At 52.1% G+C, this 23,742-nt stretch overlaps 1 protein-coding gene and 1 pseudogene across 8 annotated transcripts in view; both read right to left on the bottom strand.

Moving 5' to 3' along the window:
- Positions 1-1,477: 1,477 nt before the first annotated feature.
- ELP6 (elongator acetyltransferase complex subunit 6) overlaps positions 1,478-23,742 on the bottom strand; it is a 37,688-nt gene continuing 15,423 nt past the window's right edge. For 6 of the 8 annotated variants that reach the window (XM_051852518.2, XM_070050922.1, XM_070050923.1 and 3 more), the window contains exons 4-10: positions 13,608-13,685; positions 12,034-12,112; positions 10,315-10,385; positions 6,637-6,755; positions 5,198-5,399; positions 3,751-3,897; positions 1,478-2,035 (exon numbers count right to left, since the gene is read on the bottom strand). In XM_051852518.2, coding sequence (XP_051708478.2) covers positions 1,907-2,035; positions 3,751-3,897; positions 5,198-5,399; positions 6,637-6,755; positions 10,315-10,385; positions 12,034-12,112; positions 13,608-13,685 — 825 coding nt within the window. In that variant the 3' untranslated portion in view covers positions 1,478-1,906. Of the gene's footprint in view, positions 2,036-3,750; positions 3,898-5,197; positions 5,400-6,636; positions 6,756-9,801; positions 9,951-10,314; positions 10,386-12,033; positions 12,113-13,607; positions 13,686-13,926; positions 14,011-23,742 lie in introns of those variants that run through there. The other 2 variants (XM_051852519.2, XM_051852520.2) reach the window with 2 other exon arrangements.
- Positions 20,092-20,223, bottom strand: LOC127492588 (U2 spliceosomal RNA; annotated as a pseudogene).

The raw sequence follows: 23,742 nt of genomic DNA, 5'->3' as shown, positions 1-23,742 counted from the left end.
CAACTGCAATATGTATTATCATATGAAAGATAAGCTTTGCTGTTCAGTACTGTAGCTCAAATGAAGGCTGGATAAATACCGAAGTAATAATATTCATTAGATCCTTTGAAGAACCACTCTCCTAAATTACTTCTGTTTACAATTTCTATTTTTTTATTTTTATTTTTTAATTTTTTGACAGGCAGAGTGGACAGTGAGAGAGAGAGAGAGAGAGAGAAAGGTCTTCCTTTGCCGTTGGTTCACCCTCCAATGGCCGCCGCGGCCGGCGCGCTGCGGCTGGCGCACCGCGCTGATCCGATGGCAGGAGCCAGGTGCCTCTCCTGGTCTCCCATGTGGGTGCAGGGCCCAAGCACTTGGGCCATCCTCCACTGCACTCCCTGGCCACAGCAGAGAGCTGGCCTGGAAGAGGGGCAACTGGGACAGAATCTGGCACCCCGACCGGGACTAGAACCTGGTGTGCCGGCGCCGCAAGGTGGAGGATTAGCCTAGTGAGCTGCGGCGCCGGCCCTACAATTTCTAAATACTCTATCAGGGATGAAATATTTTTAAACAAAAGCAGCCATCGTTTCAGTGGGGTAACCTACCTAACAGTGTGATTTGGAAGGAAGGGTGATAAACAGTTTCTGTTTATAAAGATTAAGGAAGGTAAAAGTAAAGAGACAAGGATGCCTGTACCCATCTTCAGCAGACGCCTCTGGTTTCCACCGTGAGGCAACCTTGATTGAGTGGCTGGTTGGGACCAGCTGTCGCCTACCCCTCTTGTAGTCTTCACCAGGGAGGGAAACACCGGTTCCTCGCCAAGGCCCCATCCTGCAAGAACACTGCCTCCCCTCAATGAGACTGTACACACCTGTGCTTCACATAGGGCCTCGCGTGACCAAGGGCCTGGTGTCAGGTCCTCAATGGCCAGGACTCTGAAAAGGAGCAAGGCAGTGGAGAGAAAAGGTCACACCTGCCAGTGGGAAGCCTGTGCCTGGTTTCTGTGAATGTCGGTCAGCAAGTGTGGACTTCGGAGTCAGGCCCTGTTACCTACAGCAGCTCTAAGCTCTGAGTGTGCTTCCAAATCTCTCTAAGCCTATTTTCTCACTGGACTTAAGCACCCTTGCAAGATGAAGATGACAACTAAGAGATAATCCAGGGTTGGGCATGTGGCCTAGTGGTTGAAGATACTGGTTAAGATGCCTGCATCCCATGTCAGAGTGCCTGGGTTCAGCTCCTGGCTCTGGCTCCTGAATCCAGCTTCCTGCTGATACAGATCAGGAGAGACAGTGGTGATAAACCGGGTGACTGGGTTCCTGCCACCCGTGTAAGAGACCTGCCTGAGTTCCTGGATCCCAGTTTTGTCCTGGCCAGGCGGCCACCGTGGGCATTTGGGGAATGAACCAGCTTTTTCTGTCTCTTTCAAATTAAAAACAAAAAACAAGCAAACAAACAAGAAAAAAAAAACTAGAAAAAAAGAGAGCTAGAGAGCGAGAAACAGAGGCCCCAGTATGGGAACTCACTTCAATCCAGCCACGATTACACTAACTGTCCCCCTGGGCACTGCCATCCAGAAGCATCTCGTGGGCACACTCATGCTCACTCTGGCTCTACAAGACACAATCACAAAGAACGCGCAGTTGGAGCCAGACTGTATTTACAAGGCAAGCTTCAAAGGCTCTTTCCACTAGGATTCAATCCAGTCTCTCCCAGCACAGGCAGGGGTGTGGATTCCTCACGGTGTTTTCTGAACAGGGCTCAGAAGAGCAAAGGCACACCATGGCTGCACAGTCTAGCCGGGTCCCAGTGGAGCTGCCAGCCCAGCCTGAAACAGCACCAACAAAGACGTAAAGACCCCTTCCTGCTTGGTTGCTTTATCTTCCACGTCCGAACAGTCCGAGGTAGCTTCAGCTGCTCCTAAGTCAGGTCACAGGATGGCAGGAGACATTCCTCTTGCGAAAAAGGACACATTCTTGTCCTGTATCTTGTACTGGAAAGTGAGGCTCCGATCCCGCCGGGCTGTGGACTGTGACGGCCTCCTCCACAGGATCCTCAGCTGCAGAGACAGAGCAGAATGAAGGAGCAGCGGCCCCAAGCCCCTGCTCCACTGTGGACCCCATCCTGCCCTCTCCACAGCCTTTGACTGGGCCACCTCTGAGATCCCAGTGAGACACACCACAAGGCAATGGGACCAGTTCCTAAAATACAGCTTACTAGCAGCCAGCTAGAAATGAGGGCTGCCACGGTGTGACAACAGTCACATTTTCTCTTACAGAAAATACAAAAGAGAAAGAAAAGTGAAAAGAAGAAAAGTCCTCCAGAGAGAAACCACGGAGGTAGTTTTACGTACTCCCCTCGTTCTCTCAGCGCGTGGTTTTGTACTGCTGCCTAGTTGTGAAAATGCACACATTACTGCTCGCAGGTCCCATGCAGGGCCACAGGGAGGCTGCGTGTGTATGCTGATGATGTTTCTGTGGACAGAACTGCTCGGGGGACTGGCTGCAAAGACCTCCGCTGCCTGTTGTACCCGTCTCCTCATGCTGGGCGACCAGCGCTATGACGGCACTGCTGGGCTTGTGCTTTTGCATCACCTACTGGACTGACCCCTGAATAACTCAGGGCCAAGACTCCCAACCACCTGTACCACGTCAGGAGTGGTCAACAGGGCGGGCGTTGCGAGCAGTGGTGAAGATGCCACTTGGAACATCAGCATCCAACGCTGGAGTGCCTGGGTTTGAGTCCTGGCTCCGTGTTCGATTCTAGCTTCATGCTAGTGTACATCCTGGGAGGAAGCGGGTGATGGCTCAAGTATTTGGGTGCCTGCCACCCATGTACAGGGCCCAAACTGAGTTCCAGGCTCCTGGGTTAGACCTGGTCTAGACCTAGCTATTGCAGGCATTTAGGGAATGAACAAATGAATAAAAAATCTGACTCTGTCTCTCAAATAAAATGAAGGAAAAAAAAAAAAAGGCGTGTTCAAAATGAAGGTAACGGGCTGGTGTTACAGCACAGTGGGTTACGCTGCCACTTGCAATCCTATATGCGAGTGCCAGTTTTGAGTCCTGGCTGCTCCAGTTCTGATCCACCTCCCTACTAACGCATCTGGGAAAGATGCCAAACACAGCTCAGTGCTCAGGCCCCTGCCACCCACGTGGGAGGCAACGGTGACTGCCTCACTTCTGGCTTCCATCTGGCCCAACCCAAGCTGTTGCAGCTGTTTCAAGAGTGAATCCGCAGGTGGAAGATTTCTCTTTGTGTGTGAGTTTCTCTCTCTCTCTCTCTCTCTCTCACTCTGCTTTTTAAATAAACAATCTTAAAAAAAGAAAAGAAAAGAAAAGAAAAAGTAAACTGGCAGTTAGGTGCAGTCTCAGGCTGATTCCGAAAGAACAGTGTGAGACGGCACAGAGCCACACGGGCCGTCCCGGGGCAGAAGCAACTTCATTCCCAGGGCAGATCTCTCAGCTCCTGCCCGAGGCTCTGAACGTTCCGTAACAGCAGCGGTGGGCGTGGCGGCACTCAAGTCCATGGCTACGGCCCCTCAAGCCTTCATTACAAAATAAAACAGGGCTCACCGGAACTGACAGAGCCTGTCACAGCCTGCAGAGGACTTCTGCTGTTCTCTGCAGCCGGAGCCCTGGGTCCACTCCTGACAGCTGGCTCCCTTTTGGGAGAGCTCTCCTTTGATCCCAGAGGGAACCCTGCGGGCCTGACACTTTCGTCCGTGCAGTCTGGACTCAGGCACAGCAACTGTAGCCCAGTAAGCCCATTTACCTGCCCGTGCACATCCTTGCAGAAGCCAGTGGCCAGGCCCTCGGTCCGCAGGATAAGGTGGCTCTGATGACTGAGACCAATCAGCAGGGTGTTGTTTTCCTCATCTTCCGCGTCTCCACTGTCATGCACAAGGGCCACCATGTTTCCCTACAACACACAGGATGGAAATCTGCTCCTACTGGAAGGGACAACGAGGCCAGGGAGTCCTGGGCTCTCCACTCCCTTGTCTACTCTCTCACAGGTCCCCCTCCCTGCTGCTGCGTGAACAGCCCCTCTGCAGGAAGGACCCCTGCCTGCAGGGATCCTGCCCGTTTACTGGACTCATGCAGCTTGTGTGTCTAGCTCAGTTCATCTAAAACCAAGCTTACTCCATGGCCTTGAATTCCCGAGTGGTATTAAAAATGCCAACGTGGAGCAGGCACCAATTCATCCAGTCAACAGCTCCTGAGCACTTGCTGCGTACCAGGCCACGCAGAGCGGATAAGGGATGAGAAATGGAGACGCTGGAAACAGAGCTGATGAACAACGTGGGAGCCGGCCACGCAGCAGGCCGAGCTGCAGAAGGCGGCTCTAACTACTTCACCCTCACCCCTAGCCTTGGCTGTGTCCTGCGAGCTCTTTTCATTTCCTGCTTTTCCCAGTCTCTCCACATCACCCAGGTTCCTGTAGCACAACTGTACCACGACAGCCTCAGAAGCTGCCTGAACACAATCTCCAGGCAGGACTCACACCCGAGTGCTCAGCACGCACTGCTGGAAACCCACACCCTGCAGCTTCTCCACTGCTCTGCGCTCAGCCTGACCACACCACGCTGATGTAACAGAGCACGGAGCACCACGGGCTGCATCACCCCTACAGAAGGGCGGCCAGCACCAGGGGTTGGACACAGTGCTGGTGAGTCACAAGCTCCATCTCACTTAAGTCTTGCAGTCAGGCACCTGTGAGACAGGCAACCTCAGCATTCTCATTTCACTGGTGGATCTACTCTTACCATTAAAATCTCTATCACAGCATAATCTCCACTTTTGTCTCATAATCTGATAAGGAAGATCCTGTCTGATGTCTTCCCCTTGTACTGTACAATTATTTTTTTGGTACTTCACAGTGTTTAAAGTAGATTACACCTGTTATTTCAGCTGGCATCAAAATGCACTCAGGGATGATAATCCCTTGGCCCAGAACACCCTGGCAATGTGTGGCAGGGTGGGACGGCAGCATTACCATGCCCAGCCAGCCCCACTGGACATAGTGCCAGTTGTCTCTCTAATTTTGAGGGATTTGTCAGTAATGGAAAGTAGGCAAGAGCAGTGAGGGCAGACCAGTAAGTTTCTCAGCCTGCCAGGGCAAGGCCAAAATCCCAAGCAAATAAACAAAATCATCACCACACTTTGAGTCTGCCCCTTCTGGACTCAGAGAGGTGAGAGAGAGACAGCAGCTCCACTGGTACCTTCAGTTCGCAGCACACGGTGGCTCTGCAGTAGTGGACAAAGTCCAGCACAGCCACCGCTCCCATGCCCAGGCTCAGCAGCACACTGAGGTCGTCCACCAGCAGCACTGGGCACCTCCATGCAGCCTCCCCATTGTCTGCAGGTGTCAGGGCCTCCCGCACAAACTCGTACAACGGTTGCAGGTTCCCAGCACTGGCCTCCCTGAAGACAAAGGACAAAAGTCATCTGAGTTCCTTCTCTACAATGTTTACATGGGACCAATGGCCTCCCAGGACAGGGCTGGAGCAGGCCAGCAACAGTGGCACAGTCTTCAGTATCAAGGGATTCACAACTGGAAAAGAAAAGGCATGCGATGCAGACACAGGTGAGTGAATCATTTCAGTTCAAGTACTGCCTGAGGCCTGCTAGGTGTAAAGCACTGTGCTAGAAATTGGGGGACACATGGATTGGTATTGCGGTGCAATGGGTTAAGCCACCAGCTGTGATGCCGGCATCCCATAAGGGTATTAGTTCGAAACCTAGCTGCTGCACTTCTGATCCATCTGCTTGCTGATGAGCCTGGGAAAACAATGGGAAGAACGGCCAGGTGCTTGGGCCCCTGCCCCTTCGTGGGAGACCTGGAGGAAGCTCTGGGCTCCTGGTTTCAGCCTGGCACAGCCCAAGCTGTTGCAGCCATTTGGGGAGTGAAACAGTAGACAGAAGATTTTTCTCTGTCTCTGCCTCTCTCTCTGTAACTCTGCCTTTCAAGTAAATGAAAATAAATCCTTAAAAAAAAAAAAAAGAAAGAAATTGAGGGACACAAAAATAAACAGTCCTAGCAGAATCTTAAGAGACACCAACAGGCCCGGAGCCCAGGAGCTTAGGGCATTTGGGGGGTTAGCTCTGTTTGGCTAAGCAGGAGAAGCCTGCAGTTCCTGACCTGACAGGATGGAGCATAAAATACACAACACACACACACACGGCCAGATAATAAATATTAGGCTTGTGGCTCATGAGGTCCCTGTCTAAACTCTTCACCGTGTTGCCTTAGCACAAACAAGCAGGGACCAAACACACAAGTAAAATGCAGCTGTGCTCTAATGCAACTTTATTTGCAGACACAGGAAGCTGGCCCACAGCCTCCAGTTTGCGGATCCCTGTATCAAACCAAGAACAGAGCAAAGCTGTGCGCTAGGGCTCTAAGCCAGGGCTGGGAAGTGAAGCATCTCGCTCTAGCACGTTCTCAGATGACACTTTCCATAGCTCTGGGGACAACGTACGCTCAGCCCACGGTCACAGCCACGGGTTTTCCCACAATGCTGCAGCACCAAGTGAAGTATCTGACTCCTGACGCCAGCTGCGCCTCCCCCAGAACAAACAGAAGGAATCACAAGCTGTCTGGGTTGTCTGGGCCCATCTGCCTGGTGTGCACTTCTGGGCTGGGCCCCGGCAGACTGACCTGAGAAACTGCAGGGGGTGTGGATCCTCCTGAGCCTGAAAGAAGACATCCACCGAGGACTTGAGACCCTCCAGGAACACAAGCTGCCCACGTTCCCGTGCTGCGGCCAGGCTGACACCCTAAACGTGATGGAGAGGACAGTGAGTCACTGTGCCTTGTAGAGGCAGCCCATCGGAGAGGCCAGCTGACAGCTAGAGGCCACAAGCCACACCCCCAACCCTGCACATGTGCACTCCACACGCAGGCCTGTGTCCTTCCCCCAGGGTGCTCCTATCCCACAATTCTCTCTTTTTCTTTTCAAGTGCATTTCTATTCACTGTCACATTAAAAAAAAAAAAAAACCATACGTATTTGTTTTTATGACTACTCAGTGTTGTTATTCAATCTGTAACAGTAACATGAATTTTCTTTTTTTTAAAGAAACAGATTTATTTATTTGAAAGGCAGAGTTACACAGAGAGAGACAGAGTGAGAGCTTCCATGCAGTGGTTGACTCCCCAGATGGCCGCAATGGCTGGTCCTGGGCTAATCCAAAGCTGGGAGCCAGGAGCTTTTTCCAGGTCTCCCACATGGGTGCAGGGGCCCAAGGGCTTGAGCTATCCTTTGCTGCTTTCCCAGGCACATTAGCACGGAGCTGGATTGGAAATGGAGCAGCTGGGATCTGAACTAGCACCCATATGAGATGCCTCTGCTGTAGGCAGTGTCTTTACCCACTATGCCACAGTACTGGTGCCTGACGTTTCATTTAAAAAAAAAAAAAAAAGGATTTATTTATTTATTTCAAAGGCAGAGTTACAGAGAGGCAAAGGCAGAGAGAGTGAGAGAGACAGAGAGGTCTTCCATCCGCTGGTTCACTCCCCAGATGGCTACAACGGCCAGAGCTGCGCCAAAAGCAGTAACCAGGAGCTTTTTCTGGCTCTCCCACATGGGTGTAAGGGCCCAAGCAGTGGGGCCATCTTCTACTGCCTTCTCAGGCCATCAGCAGGGAGCTGGATCGGAAGTGGAGCAGCCAGGATTCAAACCATTGTCCATTGGGATGCTGGCAGTGCAGGCGGCGGCTTTACCCGCTACGCAACAGTGCTACCCGTCTTCTGACTTTTAAACAAGCCATGGATGCCAAGTGGAGGCTGACTGGAATACAGTAAGAGCTCGTTACGGGGAAGCACCACCGCTTTTCCCTCTTCCTTTGCCTGAGGCAGCGCCCTGTCAGAGTGGGGTGACAGCAGCCCCTGATGCCCTAGGTCAGGAGTCAGGACCGGGTGGGCGCTGCGGCTCAGGCAGTCTCACTGCAAACTTTCGACTCTGCGATTGTGAAGTACCAGCAGGCAGAAACTGTTTGAGGCCAGCGCTGCGGCACAGCGGGTTAAAGCCTGGGCTTGCAGCACCGCAAACTATATGGCTGCTGGTTTGAGTCCCGGCTGCTCCACTTCTGATCCAGCTCTCTGCTATGGTCTGGGAAGCAGCAGAAGATGGCCCAAGTACATGGGCCCTTGCACTCAGGTGGGAGACCCGAAAGAAGCTCCTGGCTCTGGGTCAGCTCAGCTCAGCTCTGGCCGTTGCCGTTATGGCCATTTGGGGAGTTAAACAGCAGATGGAAGACCTCTCTCTCTTGGCTCTAACTCTCTCTGTAACTCTTTCAAACAAATAAAATAAATATTATTTTTAAAAAAGAAACAATTTGAAAATGAGCAATCTACCTCCACCAAAGATGGGGCAGCCTCTGCAGCTCAGGCAGTCTCTGCTGTAAAGTAACAGCAGCCAGAAACAACTAGGAACCAGTGTGGCTGTGCTCAGTGATGCCTCATTTACCAAACACAGGGGACACAGACATTCGGTCTGTCCTCCCCTGCTCCAGACCAGGACTGCTTGAATACAGTTCTCCATGAGGTACCTGGTCAAGAATCCCTTCAGATGCCTGATTAAAATGCAGATCCCTGGGCCTGATTTCAGATCTCCAGAGGGAGGACCGGGCCAAGATATACATTTCAACAAACACCCTGGGATGGTGACATGGTCTCAACACGTACCCCACTGCTCTGTGTGTGCTGACAGGTCACAGGGAGCTGGTCAGACTGCCCTGCCCCAAGGTCAGGTCCCAGCAGCTCATTCACACACCAGAGACCCAGCGTCCTCCATCATCAACACCATTGGCTCCCAAGGCTGCTCCTATCAGAGCAAGACTCCCAACCATCCCTCTGCACTTGCGCTGTGGGAGCCTACTTAGGCAAGAGGCCCGCCACGCCAAGCATCACAGGCACGGAGCTCCCACTCCAGGACTTTACACGCCTACTGCGTGTGCCATTCCTGCTCTGCAGATGATGACTCAAGAGTAAGAGGCAAGTGGCCCTCTGGGATGGGAGTCCACAGCTTTCTCATGGGGAGCACGGATGCCAGAGCCACAGGGACGTGCAGAGACCCGGAATGCAACATGCACAGGGACCCTGCAGAGACCCGGAATGCAACTCGCACTGAGACGTGCAGAGACTGGAATGCAACTCGCACAGGTACGAGCAGAAACCTGGAATGCAATGCGCTCAGGAACATGCAAGACCCGGAATGCAGCCGGCACCGCGGCACACTTGGCTAATCCTCCACCTGCGGCGCCAGCACCCCGGGTTCTAGTCCCGGTTGTGGTGCCGGATTCTGTCCCGGTTGCCCCTCTTCCAGGCCAGCTCTCTGCTGTGGCCCAGGAGTGCAGTGGAGGATGGCCCAAGTGCTTGGGCCCTGCACCCCATGGGAGACCAGGAGAAGTACCTGGCTCCTGCCATCGGATCGGCACAGCACGCCGGCCATAGTGGCCATTTGGGGGGGGGGGTGAATCAACAGAAAAGGAAGACCTTTCTCTCTGTCTCTCTCTTTCACTGTCCACTCTGCCTATCAAAAAAAAAAAAAAAAAAAAAAAAAAAAGACCCGGAATGCAACGTGCCTAGGGACGTGCAAGACCCGGAATGCAACGCACATTCCTGTGAAGACTGCGCTCCCTGAGTGCTGGCCCTCCCTTCCAGCGCAGCACGTCCTCCTCCTCCTCCAAGGATGGGCAAGACCTAGTTCACCTTTCTCCTGCACCTTCCCTGCTTTCTCCCAGGCAGTGAGTTGGCCCCACAGTAACACGGGCATTTCAAGATCATTGCTGGTGAGCGGCCTGGTTTTCTCGCTAAGACTGACCTGTCCAATACCAGTCACAACAGGAAGCAGCAGCAGCGGCTGCTCAGTTCTCTTCAATAAGCCCATGTGTTCACAGGTCACAGGTCACAGCCCGGGCTAAGTCACAGGCTCCACTAGCTGCTGGCTCTCTTAGTCTTGTCTGCCTGCATCTGATGAGATGAGGGGCAGACCAAGATAAGGTGAGGGGACACAACAAAAGTTATCCATCCCCCAACTGGGTCTCACGCTCTAGACTTAGGGAGAGACAGTGGGAAGCCCCTAACCCAGACGGACCAAGATCAAAGCCGCACTGAGGAGGAGAAAACCTTAACAGGTTGAGAATCCGTAGAGAAGGGTTCGATTAAATGACATCCACAAACCACAAAACTCTTTAGACTAGAGGCTGAGGAGCCCGTGGCGTCCTTAGTCCCTTGATTGCTAAATCCTCTACAACTCAAACAGGAAAGCCTGCTCTCTCTGGGCCTCACCCCGGAGGCCGAGAAGTAATCCCACCACGAGGTCTAAGATGCTTACCAGCTTCTGTGCCACGATGTTGTAGTGACTGAAGGACTGAAGGAGTGCCACAAAGCAGACTTTACAATTCGCTAGAAAACAAAAATACACTTTTTAACTAATCTTCTGTGTACAACCAGCCTCATATAGCTCACACATGCAGAACGAAACGCACGGAGGTGGGACTAGAGACCTAGAGGTCTTGCAACCTAACCTCAAGTCTAAGATGTCTTTTTCTCATATTTATCAGTTACATCTCAGGCCTCCCAACTAGTAGTGTCTGTGTCTCCCTCTCTCTGTGTCACTCTGCTTTTCAAATAAGTAAATTTTTAAAGATTTATTTATTTATTTAAAAAAGCAGAAATAAGAGAGAGAGAGATCTTTCATCTGCTAGTTCACCCCCAACATGGCCGCAATAGCCAGGGCTGGGCCAGGCTGAAGTCAAGAGCATGCATCTCTATTTGGGCCTCCCATGTGGATGGCGGGGTCCCAAGTAATTGGGTCATCTTCCACTGCTTTCCCATGTACATTACCAGGGAGCCAGATCAGAAGCAAAGCAGCCAGAACTTGAATTGGCTGTCCCTGCAACTGGTGTCCTAACTGCTGCCCTAAACACCTGCCCTGAGATGTACTGTCACATGCATTATAGGCACTCAGTTTTGTTCTACTGTAAAGACACTGTGCCTTTTTCAATGTTTGAGTTGTCATATAAGGACACCTCTAATAGTTCATGGAAAGTAAAACTAAAAGAGTTTATTTTGGTGCCAAACTATTTTGAAATCCATGCCTAGTTTCTTTCATGATGCATAGTTCCATGATTTTTTGAAGATCTTTCATACAAATGATTTTGGGGAACTGGTTTCATGTCCAACAGTAAAAAAGGAAGAGCAAAGAAGCTCCAGGTACCTGACTGAAGCTTATTAACTCTAACAATTTACGTGAAGATTCTCTTGCTTCTTCTATGCTAACAATCACATCCTCTGAAGAAGAAAATCACCTTCAAAACTACGTTTGCAGGGGCTGGCGCTATGGTGTAACTGGGTAGAGCCACCATTCCACATGGGCACTGGTTCGAGTCCCAGCTGCTTCACTTCTGAGCCAGCTCTCTGCTAATGGCCTGGGAAAAGCAGTGGAAGATGGCCCCAGTGTTTGGGCCCCTGTTTCCCACACGGGAGACCTGGAGGAAGCTCCTGGCCTTCTGGGGAGTGAATCAGCAGAAAGAAGATGGCTCTGTCTCTCCCTCGCTCTACAACTCTTTCTAATACATATATACATCTTTTTTAAAAAACTATGCCTACAACTATGACTACCAAAGGTCTACCCTGGCACAGCACACATTCCAGGAGAACTCTCTAATAAATGAGTCCTTCCCTTCATCTGGCTCTCTTCTTTTTCTAATCTAATTCCATGTGGAAACTGCAGTGGCCGTGATCTTCAGGAAGCTCCTGCTGCCAGGGCAAAGTGTCAGTGGGGTTGAGGGCCCAGAGGCCTTAAGGTACACATGGACTGTGGAGCTCAACACGGGCCTCAGAGAGGGGAAGGGAAGGCAGGGCTGCCGTCGATGGGCACATGCCACTCTCAGCTGGGGCTGGGCTAGTCCTCTGTTACCTAATAACTCAGCCCCACGGCCACCCAAGCACCAAAGCCCTGGCTACCAAGGACCCTCCCCACTGCTTCCGGAGGCAGCCTGTATTTGTTTGCTGCCGAAGCTTCTTTCCCTACACTCAGTGGGTGCCAGACCTTTGAGGTAGAAGGAGAGAAAGTGATGCACAAGGAAACTGCCATCTGTCCTGGCATCGCACAGCAGAGTCAGTTTCCCCTGAAAAATTAAAAACACAAGGACACACTTACAGATGAGCCTGCCTGGAAGGAGGGGGCCCCCATGTAGAAATCCACCCCCAAATCTCTACAGCTAGAGCATGCATTTTTAAATGATACAAGTTTACCCCCCAAAAAAGAAAATAAGTCAAAATTACCAAAAAAAAAAAATCGTGATTTGTTGCCAGTATTAAGTTACTCGTAAGGGGCAAAGCACATCGCTACCTCCACTTTCTCAAGGCCAATGAGAGAAAAAAATTCCTCCTCTTGCTCACTCCTCACCATAGTAACTCAAGGGCCAGCAGAACTGGGTCCTGAACAAAGGATGCTTTCACCATCAGACTTCAGGGAAAATCATGACTGCCAGGATCGGAAGGGACCTCCAGAAAGGTCTTCTAGCTTCCTCCCTAACTGTGATTGTGTTTTTTGGGGGAGGGGGCATTTTTAACAAAGACCTCCCCATGGCCCTGGTTCAGGCCAAGCTCTGATGCGGAGAGTTCTGGAAATACAGCTAACGGTGGTCTCTGCGATACCTCCAGGCACCTGTAGTTCTGTCACTGACAGGGCAGGTTAGGATCAAGCCCCTCGGTGCCACGGGCCCCTTCCAAGCGGCTGACTTCTCTGGGACCCAGGTTGGGATTTTTTTCCCCCGCACAAGATATACAAGGTCACACGGCCAGAGCTCTGAATTCTCTCCTAGAGCTGTCACTTCCTGGAGCCCACTTCAGTTCACCATTCCCCGGCTTCGATCCTGAGCTGGGCGGAGCTGAGCTGAGCTTTGGAAGCGTTCCAGGGAACTCGCAGGTGAGCACAGCCACCTGGGGCTTGCGAGTCACTAACTACTGCGTAGCCAAAAGGCACAGGGATCTACCGGAAGCCTCAATGTGCCTGGCGCAATGGGGTTATAAAAAGGCGTCACACACGTGGTATTGCGGCTGTCTGGAAAAGGTTACCACTTTATTAGGAAGACAAAGATTACGGAGTAAGCCCGACACGCGTTAACATATGAAACATTTCGAGGTGCCGCGGAGTGCGAGGCCGTGCAAAAACGGCGGCCAAGCTGTGGTACCCAAGGCGGACTTGGTACGACGCAAGGTTGGCTGCGTGCAAGAGCAGCAGCGGTCATGCTCCGGGGCCACAGGCAGACTCAGTGCGGTGCAGGAGCCGGTCCCACGAGCACCGCCGACACTCAAACTCTCGTCCCGGGCGCGGGGGACCCCCCCATCCCTGTGGACATAAGCCAGTCAGAGTTCGGACATGGATCCTGGAAACTCTGAAGGGACGCACAGCCCGTGTGTACATGCGAGGTCCAGCGGCCGGCCTTCCGGGGGCCCAAGTCTCCAGCCCAAGCCCGCCCGCTACCGACTACAAATCCCAGGCGCCCAAGGATGGACGCCGTCGCGCCTTTCCCAGCGGGCCACGCGCGCTGTACCCCGGATGCAGTGTTCCGCCATGCTCCCTCGGCCCGCCCCCTTCCGGGCTGCGCGACATCTTACCTGCTCCGCCTTGTCAGGCGTGGTGTTGAGAAGGTTATTAAGTTCCGGGAACATTTCCGAACTCCGGGGACTAGCGCCCTGGATGAGAAACAGAGGTGCAGCAGGAGTGACAGAGGCTGAAAAGCAACCTGCACCCACCAACGCTGGCGACGCGCGATGGAGTACGCATGCGTCTGCAGCAGCCAATCAGGCCGGCGCTGCACTAGGACCTCTGCCCACGCATGCGCGTCTAGTCAGGGGTCATGGAAGCGGTGCGCGACTATGGGGGTGCCAACTGCTTGCTGGGTTTGCGTGGCGGGTGGGCCTTTGCAGTGCTGACCTTATGCCATGGTCCTTGCTCTCTCCTCGCCCCCAGACCATTGTCCCTTCACGCATGGCGCAGCTTGGTCTATATGGGGGAGCAAGATGGGCGAAGCTGCCCACTGGCAAGCAGAAAGCAAATAGAAACGCGGAATCACATCTTGAAACTCGTATGGAGAAAAAGCAAATGCACGAGGGGAAACAGTGGGTGTCGGAGGAGTATCAGCACTGGAGGATGTCAGGGTCGCCTCACTCGTGTGTGGGTGGACCGCACCCCGCGTGCCCCTCCCCAAAGCCTTTCCACGGTTTGCTTCTCGGGGGTGCTCCTTCCCAACCTCAGCCGCCTGGAAAATCCCCCACCAACTCCGCCAACGCCTCCTTCTCCTTGCGTGTTTTCCCCCCATAAAACCTAAACCTGTTACACCATTTGGAGTGTTTATTATTACCACTAACAAAACATTTATTTACGGTGTGGATGTTGGCATAGTGGCTAAGGTTTTCCTTGGGACACCTGCATCCTATCCTGGTGTTTTGAGTTCCAGATCTGCTTCCACTGAATGGGAGCTTTGTTTGTCTCTCTGCCTCTCAAATAAATAAAACTGTTAATAAAAGATGCTTATGGTAAAAGAAAAAAAAAGCAATTTGATTTTTTTCTAACAACAAAGAGAAAAGATGCCTGCATCCCAGATGGGAGAGCTGGTTCCAGCCCTGGCTTCTCTAATTTTTTTTTTTTTTAATTTATTTGAAACATACAGTTTCGGAGAGAGGTAGAGCCAGAGAGAGAGAAATCCCAGCACTTCCATCTGCTACTTCACTCCCCAAATGGCCGCAATGGCCAGAGCTGAGCTGATCCAAAGCCAAGGGCAAGAAGCTTCTTCAGGGTCTCCCATGTGGGTGCAGGGATCCAAAGACTTGGGCCATCTTCTACTGCTATCCCAGGCCATAGCAGAGAGCTGGATCAGAAGTGGAGTAGCCGGGTCTAGAACCGGTGCCCATATGGGATGCCGGTGCTTCAGGCCAGGGCATTAACCCACTGCACCACAGCGCTGGCCCCTCAAACAACATGTTTTTTTAAAAACAGTGGTAGGGCTGACGTGGTATAATGAATAAAGCTGCCACTTGCGATGCCAGCGTCCTGTATGGGTGCCGGTCTGAGTCAGCATTTTATTGTTCCTTGTACTGCTTATGCAGACCTGTTTTCAGTTTGCTTGATTTGTGCTTTTCAGAGAGTTGTCATACTCACGGCAGTTGTGTTTGTGGCACCCACCATACATGCCAAAATTCATGGAAAACTTACCAAGTGATTGCCCTTCAAATTGGGACGGTGCCACCATAACCAGAGAAAATGGATGGCTTTTTTGAAGGCCATGTTGGTTCCATGACATCTGGTCATAGTGCATTGCTTTAAGGGCACAGAAAAAACATTCTATCTTAATTTGCCTTATGTGACCATAAATCCTTGTTGTGCAGAGTAGCGCTTATTTTATTATACTACTTTGTATAATGAAAATAAGTCACATTCGGGGCGGGGTGGGGGGGACCTGGAATTTTTCTTTTCTTTTTGAGAAACTTACATAAAAATCAGAGCTACGCACTATCATATGCTCTTGATTGTCCACAAGGATTATTTGTCCCTTTTTTATCCCTCCTCTTCTAGACCGTCTCCCTTTCATGATAATCATGATATCAGGACGGCAAATGTGTAGTGTGTGACATCAGATGTGGTGAGGCATTCTGAAATCCTGCAGGGTGGACTCAGAATCTCTGCAGTTACTGAATTATCTGTGGCCGAATTGTTAACGTGGATTGTCATAAGACTGCCAGGTCTTAGTAAGGAGGAGAAAGATAAGTGATATAAAAGTTAGAGATGAGGGGAAGAAAACTGCTCCCTTATTGGTATTAGTAATCTTCCGTGTAGTTAATGGTCTAAAAATTATAGTTACTTTTTAAAATCCAGGATTGGTACTGGTAACATAGAAATATTGAATTGTCTGTACATTCCTCATTATTGGTTCCACAGAAAATAATTATCAAGAGTTTATGAAGCCAGATTAAATATCCGTATTCACTTCAGCCTTATTTTTTCAAATACATTTTTGAATTAAAAAAAAAAAAAGGAATGAGGTTTAGGTCGAGGTTACTTTTTAGCCTATGGCTTTTGCTGTGGTTCGAGTTTGATTTGGGTCCCTGATTCCACACAGGACTTCAAGCCTCGAAGTCATAAGTTATTGACACAGGAAGGATGAAAGATGCTTTGTAAATTCCTAAAGCCCCAAGAACCTTCAGACTTAGGAATTTGAGAGAGAGAGAGAGAGAGAGAGAGAGAGAGACTTACCTGCACTGATTCCTCCCCAGATAGGTACAGCAGCCAGCACTGGGTCAGGCAGAACCCAAGCACTTAACCCTGGTCTCCCACATTGGTGCAGGGGCCCAAACACTTCATCCATCTTCCTCTAGTTTTCCAGGCCACTAACAGGGAGCTGTATTGAAAGTGGGGCAGCCAGGACTCAAACAGGTACCGTTATGAGGTACAGGCTAGGGCTTTAACCCACTGTGCCACGGCATCAGCCCCCATGGTTGGGGCTTTTAAGGAAACTTCTTAGTGTGAATGAAGGAAGTCCATTCAGTAACTGGTGCTGGGACAACTGGGTCCTGTGAGGAGCAACTCGGACTAGACTAAGTTACTCGAATTAAGACTTACTCTATGCATCTGCTCTCCTACAATATGGCGCTGGGAGAGGAGTAAACAGCTTCTACGCAGCTGCCTCTCGCCTACTTGAGTGATGACCTGCAGGAGCTGATCCTGCTCCTGATTGGAGGAGAGCAGCGTACTCGGCATGTGGGTAGCAGAGTTGGGATTGGTGGAAGAGGACTATAAAGGAGGAGAGAGACAACATGCACCAGGAACATCTATCTGAAGGAACACCTGAGCAGCCCCCGAGAGAGCCGGCCGGCGGTGTGCCGCTCCCCTGCGGAAGTGGGGAAAGTGGCAGGGGGGCCCGCCCCTCCACGGAGGTGGAGGGACGGCAGCCAACCCGGGAAGAACCAGCAACAAAACCAGTAAGGGCCGAGCAGACAAAAGAACAGCACAGGGTCCTGTGTCGTTCCTCCACGAAGAGGGGGAGCGACAAGTCCCCACATGGGAAATGAAATCAGAATTTGACTCACAGCGCACCCCAAGGCTAATTCTAGACACACGAAGATCCTGCAGTTGGAAGGGAAAGTTGTAAAACCTTTAGAAGGAAACAGGGAAGCCCTCTCCAGACTTGGACTTGGGAATGACTTAACACAGAACAGAAAGTTTCCCAAGCACTAAAAATCTGAGATTTGACGTCACTAAACCTAGAGATTGTGATTTCCTAAACCATCATAAGGAAAGTAGAAATGCAAACCACAGTGACGAGAAGCCATGGAATATCCACTACCCCGAGGGAAGCAGACCAGAACACACAACCAGCAAGGTCGGCCCCTCCTGCCGCCTGCGTCCCACACGCTCTTCCCCTTCCGCCATGGGGTGACACCGCACAAGCGCTCTTACCAGACGCCAGTGCATGTTACCGGCCTTCCCAGCTTCCAGAACTGTGAGCCAAACACACTTCCATTCTGTATTGTTACCCGTCTCAAGGCTTCTGTTGCAGCAGCAGAAAACAGAAAATAGACTAAGACCTCATCCAGAGAATCCACCCAGCTCAAGCCTGGAAGTGTGGAAGGCCGGCCAGCAGGCACCGGCCACTTGAAAAGGCTGGGATCTGGCCTGGAGCAGGTACCCTGATGCCCGGGAGCATGGAGCCTCAGCTTATAAAGCGCCCAACTGGCAGCCTGTATTCTACACCAGCCTGGCTCCCTGGTGCCACAGGTCCATTGCGCAGGCTCCTGGCTGCCCTCTGCTTGTGAGCTTCAGGAGCAAAGAGGCCAGGCAGGGATTTAGCATCTCCCTCTCATCCACAAGGCACCTCTGGAGACGGCCACCCAAAAAGGCCTCGTTTCTCAGATGCAGGGAGAAGGGAAGGTGTTCCTGTGCCTGCCTGTGTGAAGTCAGGCCTCCCGGTCTTTGCTGCTGTGTTTCCTGCCCGGCACACTCACTTCCTCCCCTTTTGTCCCCACTCAGAGGGGACCTCCCTGCACCTGCTCCAGCTGCTTGGCTCTGTGGCAGGAAGTAGCAACTGCTCTTCTAGATGCCAGCAACACAGAGTTCAGCTTTCTAAGGGAGCCCTCGTGCACAGGGCTGGGTCCAAGGCTGTGTGGGTCTCAGCGCCACAGTTCTGGAACCCCTCAGAGTCAGGTCACATCCAGCATGAAAATAAAAAATAGCCAGCTTTTCTACTGCTACCCCAGGCCAGAGCAGAGAGCTGGATCGGAAGAGGAGCAGACAGGACTAGAACCGGCACCCAGATAAGATTCCAGAGCTTCAGGCCAGGACTTTAACCCACTGCACCACAGCACCAGCTCCTATCCACACCTTTACTGGTGGATATTTTAAGTTGTCTCCAACTGTCACAACTCTGCAGTAGACATTCCTGTCCATCATTGGGCATATCTGTGGGCATGTCTGGGTGTCACAGACCCAAACTGTTAGCATCAACATTAAAGAAAATGTTCACAAAATAACCTTAAAACTCTAGCATACTAACAAGGTTTCAAAAAAGGTCAGGTGTGGGCTGGCGCCACGGCTCACTAGGCTAATCCTCCGCCTTGCGGCGCCGGCACACCGGGTTCTAGTCCCGGTTGGGGCGCCGGATTCTGTCCCGGTTGCTCCTCTTCCAGGCCAGCTCTCTGCTGTGGCCCGGGAGTGCAGTGGAGGATGGCCCAAGTGCTTGGGCCCTGCACCCCATGGGAGACCAGAATAAGCACCTGGCTCCTGCCATCGGATCAGCGCAGTGCGCCGGCCACAGCACGCCAGCCGCAGTGGCCATTGGAGGGTGAACCAACAACAAAGGAAGACCTTTCTTTCTCCCTGTCTCTCTCTCTCTCTCACTATCCACTCTGCCTGTCAAAAAAAAAAAAAAAAAAAAAAAGTCAGGTGTGATTAAAGACTGCTCACTCTCTCGACAATACTGAATCTGCTGGAGTCAGGTGCTCCAGTTTGATCTGAAGTGTTTCCAGAGGCCTGTGGCTCCTCACTGCAGGTTGAGCCTTCCTAACCCAAAAATCTGGAACCATTTTGAGTGTCGACATGAGGTTACACATGGAAGATTCTACACTTGACCTCATGTGATGGGTTTCAGGCACACTAAATATGTTGCATAAAAGGGCCCTTCAGGGGCCAGCGCTGTGGCGTAGTAGGCTAAGCCTCTGCCTGAGGCATCGGCATCCCATATGGGCTTTGTGTCCCAGCTGCTCCTCTTCTGATCCAGTGCAGCTCTCTGCTATGACCTGGGGAAGCAGTAGAAGATGGTCCAAGTCCTTAGGCCCTTGGACCCATGTGGGAAACCTGAAGAAGCTCCTGGTTCCTGGCTTTGGATCAGCCCAGATCCAGCTGTTGCAGCCATTTGGGGAGTAAACCAGTGAATGGAACACCTCTATCTCTGTCCTTAACTCTCTCTCATAAACAAATAAAAAGTCTTTTGGGGGGGGGGGCAGGCAGAGTGGACAGTGAGAGAGAGAGACAGAGAGAAAGGTCTTCCTTTGTCGTTGGTTCACCCTCCAATGGCCGCCGCAGCTGGCGCGCTGTGACTGGCACACCATGCTGATCTGAAGGCAGGAGCCAGGTGCTTTTCCTGGTCTCCCATGGGGTACAGGGCCCAAGCACTTGGGCCATCCTCCACTGCACTCCCGGGCCACAGCAGAGAGCTGGCCTGGAAGAGGGGCAACCAGGACAGAACCCAGTGTGCCGGCGCCGCAAGGTGGAGGATTAGCCTATTGAGCCGCGGCGCCAGCCAAATAAAAAGTCTTAAAAGCAAAAAACAAACAAACAAAAATCTTTCCTGGACTTATGTGTTTAAGACATAAATATAATATAGATGACCTTCCTGTTTAAACTTGGATCCCATCCCCAAGATACCTCATTACATGTATGCAAACATTCCCAAATCCTCCAAAAATCTGAAATTGGAAACACATCTAGTCCCAGGCATTTTGAGTCAGGGATACATGACCATAGTAGCAGAATGAAAGCCATGAATGAAACTTGCTAATGCCACTACCACTAGCTAGAACCAAAGCCTTTTTTTTTTTTTTTTCCCAGAGCAAGTTCCTATTCCAACTCCCTGCTCCAAAAATCCATTTAATATATTGCCCTTGGATAACAGCTGTATCAGATATGAAACTGATAAAACACACGCTACACTTGATCTTAGCCAAAAGGCCAAGGAGAAAGGTAATTGAGAAGGGGGGGGGGGTGAAGGCAGAAGAGCGCGGGTGGGCGCTGACCTCAGCCAGCGAACCTTTGAGGAAGAGTTGGCTGTTGACCTTGACCCTGCCTCAAAGCCTACCCCCCACTGCCACACATCAAATTAAAGATAAAGGAAAAATAACTTTGCCATGGAGAAACCTGGAGGCCAGCAGCTTCAGCTGGGCTCTAACTGACGGCACCATCGCCCTAAAAAGGCGCGCGGAGGAGGCGGGCTCGGCATCTTCCTTCCTGACACAAAACATCCCAAGGAGAGGAAGCACCTGCCCACCCCCACTCCCCCAGCGACTTTCTACAAAGCAGCTGGCTGATGTTATCCCAAGACAGCAAGGTCAATGACGCAGAGAGCCTGGGCCGCAGTCCCAGAGTCGGACAGGACACGGAGATGCAACCCCGGAACCAGAGGGCTGCCGCCTGTGATGCTGCCATCCCATACCGGAGCGCCAGTTGGAACCCTGGCTGCTCCATTTCTGATCCAGCTCCCTGCTCATGCCCCTGGGAAAGCAGCAGCAGATGGCCCACGTGCTTGGGCCCCCGCACCCACTTGGGAGACTGTACCCATAATGAAGGTCTTCCCTTTTCACATCTTGGCTGACAAGGGTGGGCTGCTGGTGCTGCAGATGATCTGTGAACAACAGCGTTGGCCTGCGAGGCTTAGAGTGTCCCAAAGATTCCAGCATTTATCTTTAAAAAAATTTTTTTTCCTGGGGCCAGCGCTGTAGCTTAGTGAGTAAAGCCAATGCCTGTGGCACTGGTATCCCATATGGGTGCCAGTTTGAGTCTCAGCAGCTCCAGTTCCAATCCAGCTCCCTGCTAATGTGTCTGGGAAAGCAGCAGAGATGGCCCAAGCCCTTGGACCCCTGCACCCACATGGGAGACCTGGAAGAAGCTCCTGGCTTCTGGCTTCTGGCTTTGGCCTGGCCCAGCCCTGGTCATTGCAGCCATCTGGAGAGTGAACCAACAGATGGAAGACTTCTCTTTCTGCCTCTTTGTCTCTAACTCTGCCTTTCAAATAATGAAATCTTTAAAAAAAATTTTTCCGATAACCTTATGATAAAAGCACCCCATTTTTGTATGAAATCTGACAAACACGTGACAGCTGAGAGGATAAAGCCACCTGTGATCCCAGCGCCCATGGTGACCGCTCTCGCCTGCCCCTTGTTTGCATCCCAGTCTAGGTGCCAGGCACTCACACACTTCTCGTTTCGCCTGACAAGGGGGAACACTCTGCAGGTGAGTCTCAGCCGCCAGGCTCTCAGCTGCTCCTGCAGCAGCTGTGCCCGCATCCCTTGGAGCGCTCTCCCTGTGGGGCACGGAGCTGCTGGCCACTTCTCTCCTGGCTATTTTCAAATAGTTCCCAGCGAAGGGGAAACACATTTCCTCAGGGAAGCCGTGCTCTATGCCTTTCCCCAGGTGTTTCTGCGTTGGGGGTTCCTGGGCTCTCTGGAGTGGTTTCCACGCAGTGTTGCCGCAGGTGCCGTTAAAAACCCCATCAGCCTGCTTGGCGATCCCACTAGCCGCCACCCTGGAGCTGGGAATCGGGTTTACTTTGTTGTTTTTTGCCTGATGACAAACGGCCAGTGATCACATTGCATCTCATTACTGCTTGGAGAACTGGAAGGTTGCTTTGGAGACATGGGTTAGGAGACATTTCATGTTCTCCTAGTGTGCCCGGCTTATGTCACCTCCTGTTTACTGACTGAAGAACGTGAGTGAATCAGAGAACACCTGAGAAAAATTCCCAAAGAAGCCACCAAAGGAGGGTGGGGAAAAAGGCCCTGGTGCTAGGCAGTGATGGAGGCAGCAACAGATAACAATGACATTGCTAAGACTTTGGGGTCAACCCTCTGCACTGCCGTGGGGAGTGAGAGTTTACCACAGCCTCTGTGGAGGTGAGAGCTAGGCTGGTGAAATGAATGAAGCGGTGAGTCTGACCCAGCACCTCACCTGCTGGTGTTCTCACAAGGGAAAAAAAAAAACAAAAAAACTAAAAATAAACCTCAGAGCTGTGATAAAAAGAGCTCACCAAGGTTTTCAGGTTGACCCGCAAGGTGCAGGAGACCAGGCTGCATGATTGTAAAATACACACGTGAACCTGTCTACTCTTCCCCACTGCTCGGCATGGAGATGTTTCTTGCAAGGAGACAGAACCTTGATGAGCGGTAGAAACTGAGTCTTTCATTTAGATTTTGTAGATGATTTACGTATTTTACCAAATCTGTGAAATTTTATCTTAAGGCTATTATAGAAATATCAGGGTTTCTTTTTTTGGGGGGGGGGCCTTCCATCCAGCCCACCTGGGGCACCTTGCAGCCTACCCCATTTGGCACGGAAGCCACTCCCACGCCAAGCATAAAAGCACCCAAGGCTCCTTTTGGCAGCGCTGCGGTCCTGCACTGCCCGCCGCGGCGAACGCAGAGCGGTCTGGTTTGGGGAGTGTCTGGGGAGAGCCTCGCAGGGACAGCAGAACACCCTGCTCCCGGCTGGGGCCCGCGGACCCCGCAGTCGGTCCTGCAGCTCCATCTTCTCAGAGGCTTGCTGACCGCGCTGTGCCGCCAGCAGTACAGGTGCCAGCTTGCGTTCATTTTCCTCCAGTCCCTGAGCACAAGGGAACCGCAAAGGAGAAAAACCCCACACCGGCCCCGGCACAGGCAGAGCCAGGAGCTGCAGACCCTGCTGGGAGTGACTGATTTCCGGGTCAGCGCCCCCGCCCCCGGGAGTTCAAGCCCGGTTTCCGTGCCTTCCCGGGGGCTTATCCTCTTCACGGTGGAGGCCGCGCCCAAGGGCCCTTCCCTGGCACAGCTCTGTGTCCTGGCTTCCAGACTCGGACTGACCCAGAATCGGTCTCACGAGGGACCCCGGGAGACGGAGCACAGCAGGATGACGGGATTGGCCTTGTTGGGGCAGGGCTGAGTTCCTTGCCGGTGAGACCCGCGGTGCTGCCAAAGCAGGGCTCGCAGTGGCCCCATGGCGGATCCAGCTGTCCCCTGCATCAGAGCGCGATGACCGCCAACTATAGCCACGGCCTTTGGGACCATGAAGCAGCCACCAGGAGGCTGTGGCTGCACCTGGGCCTGCTAGGGCTGGGGCATGGGAGGCACCACCCAGAGTACCTGGGTGGTCTGAGAGTGAGCAAAGGACCTTGAACGCCCAGCACAGAGTGGAACAGCTTCTGTGAGTGCCCTAAAGGAAGCCTCTCCTTTCTCATAGTCACAGGGGAATGAGCTTAACTCGGGCACAGAAGTGCACTGTGTGCTGGCTGGGTGTGTAGCCACCGGCAAATCCAGTCTCGCCAATTCTAGGAGTTGCCATCTGCATAGAGAGAGGACAGCGCCAAAACACCCCTGCAGCACAGCTGCTTCCAGGGCTCGTGCAGGTGACAACCCTCATCAGCGTCAGCTTGACACGAAAGGCTGGTGCTGTGCCGCAGCAGGTCAAGTCTTCAATCCCAATGTCGGCTTCCCTTATGGGAATGCTGGTCAGAGC

The sequence above is a fragment of the Oryctolagus cuniculus genome, chromosome 10 (assembly GCF_964237555.1).
Source record: "Oryctolagus cuniculus chromosome 10, mOryCun1.1, whole genome shotgun sequence".
In the NCBI taxonomy this organism is placed as follows: Eukaryota; Metazoa; Chordata; class Mammalia; order Lagomorpha; family Leporidae; genus Oryctolagus; species Oryctolagus cuniculus.
Note: the sequence above shows the minus strand (reverse complement) of the source record. Positions and strands in the feature narration are given on the sequence as shown.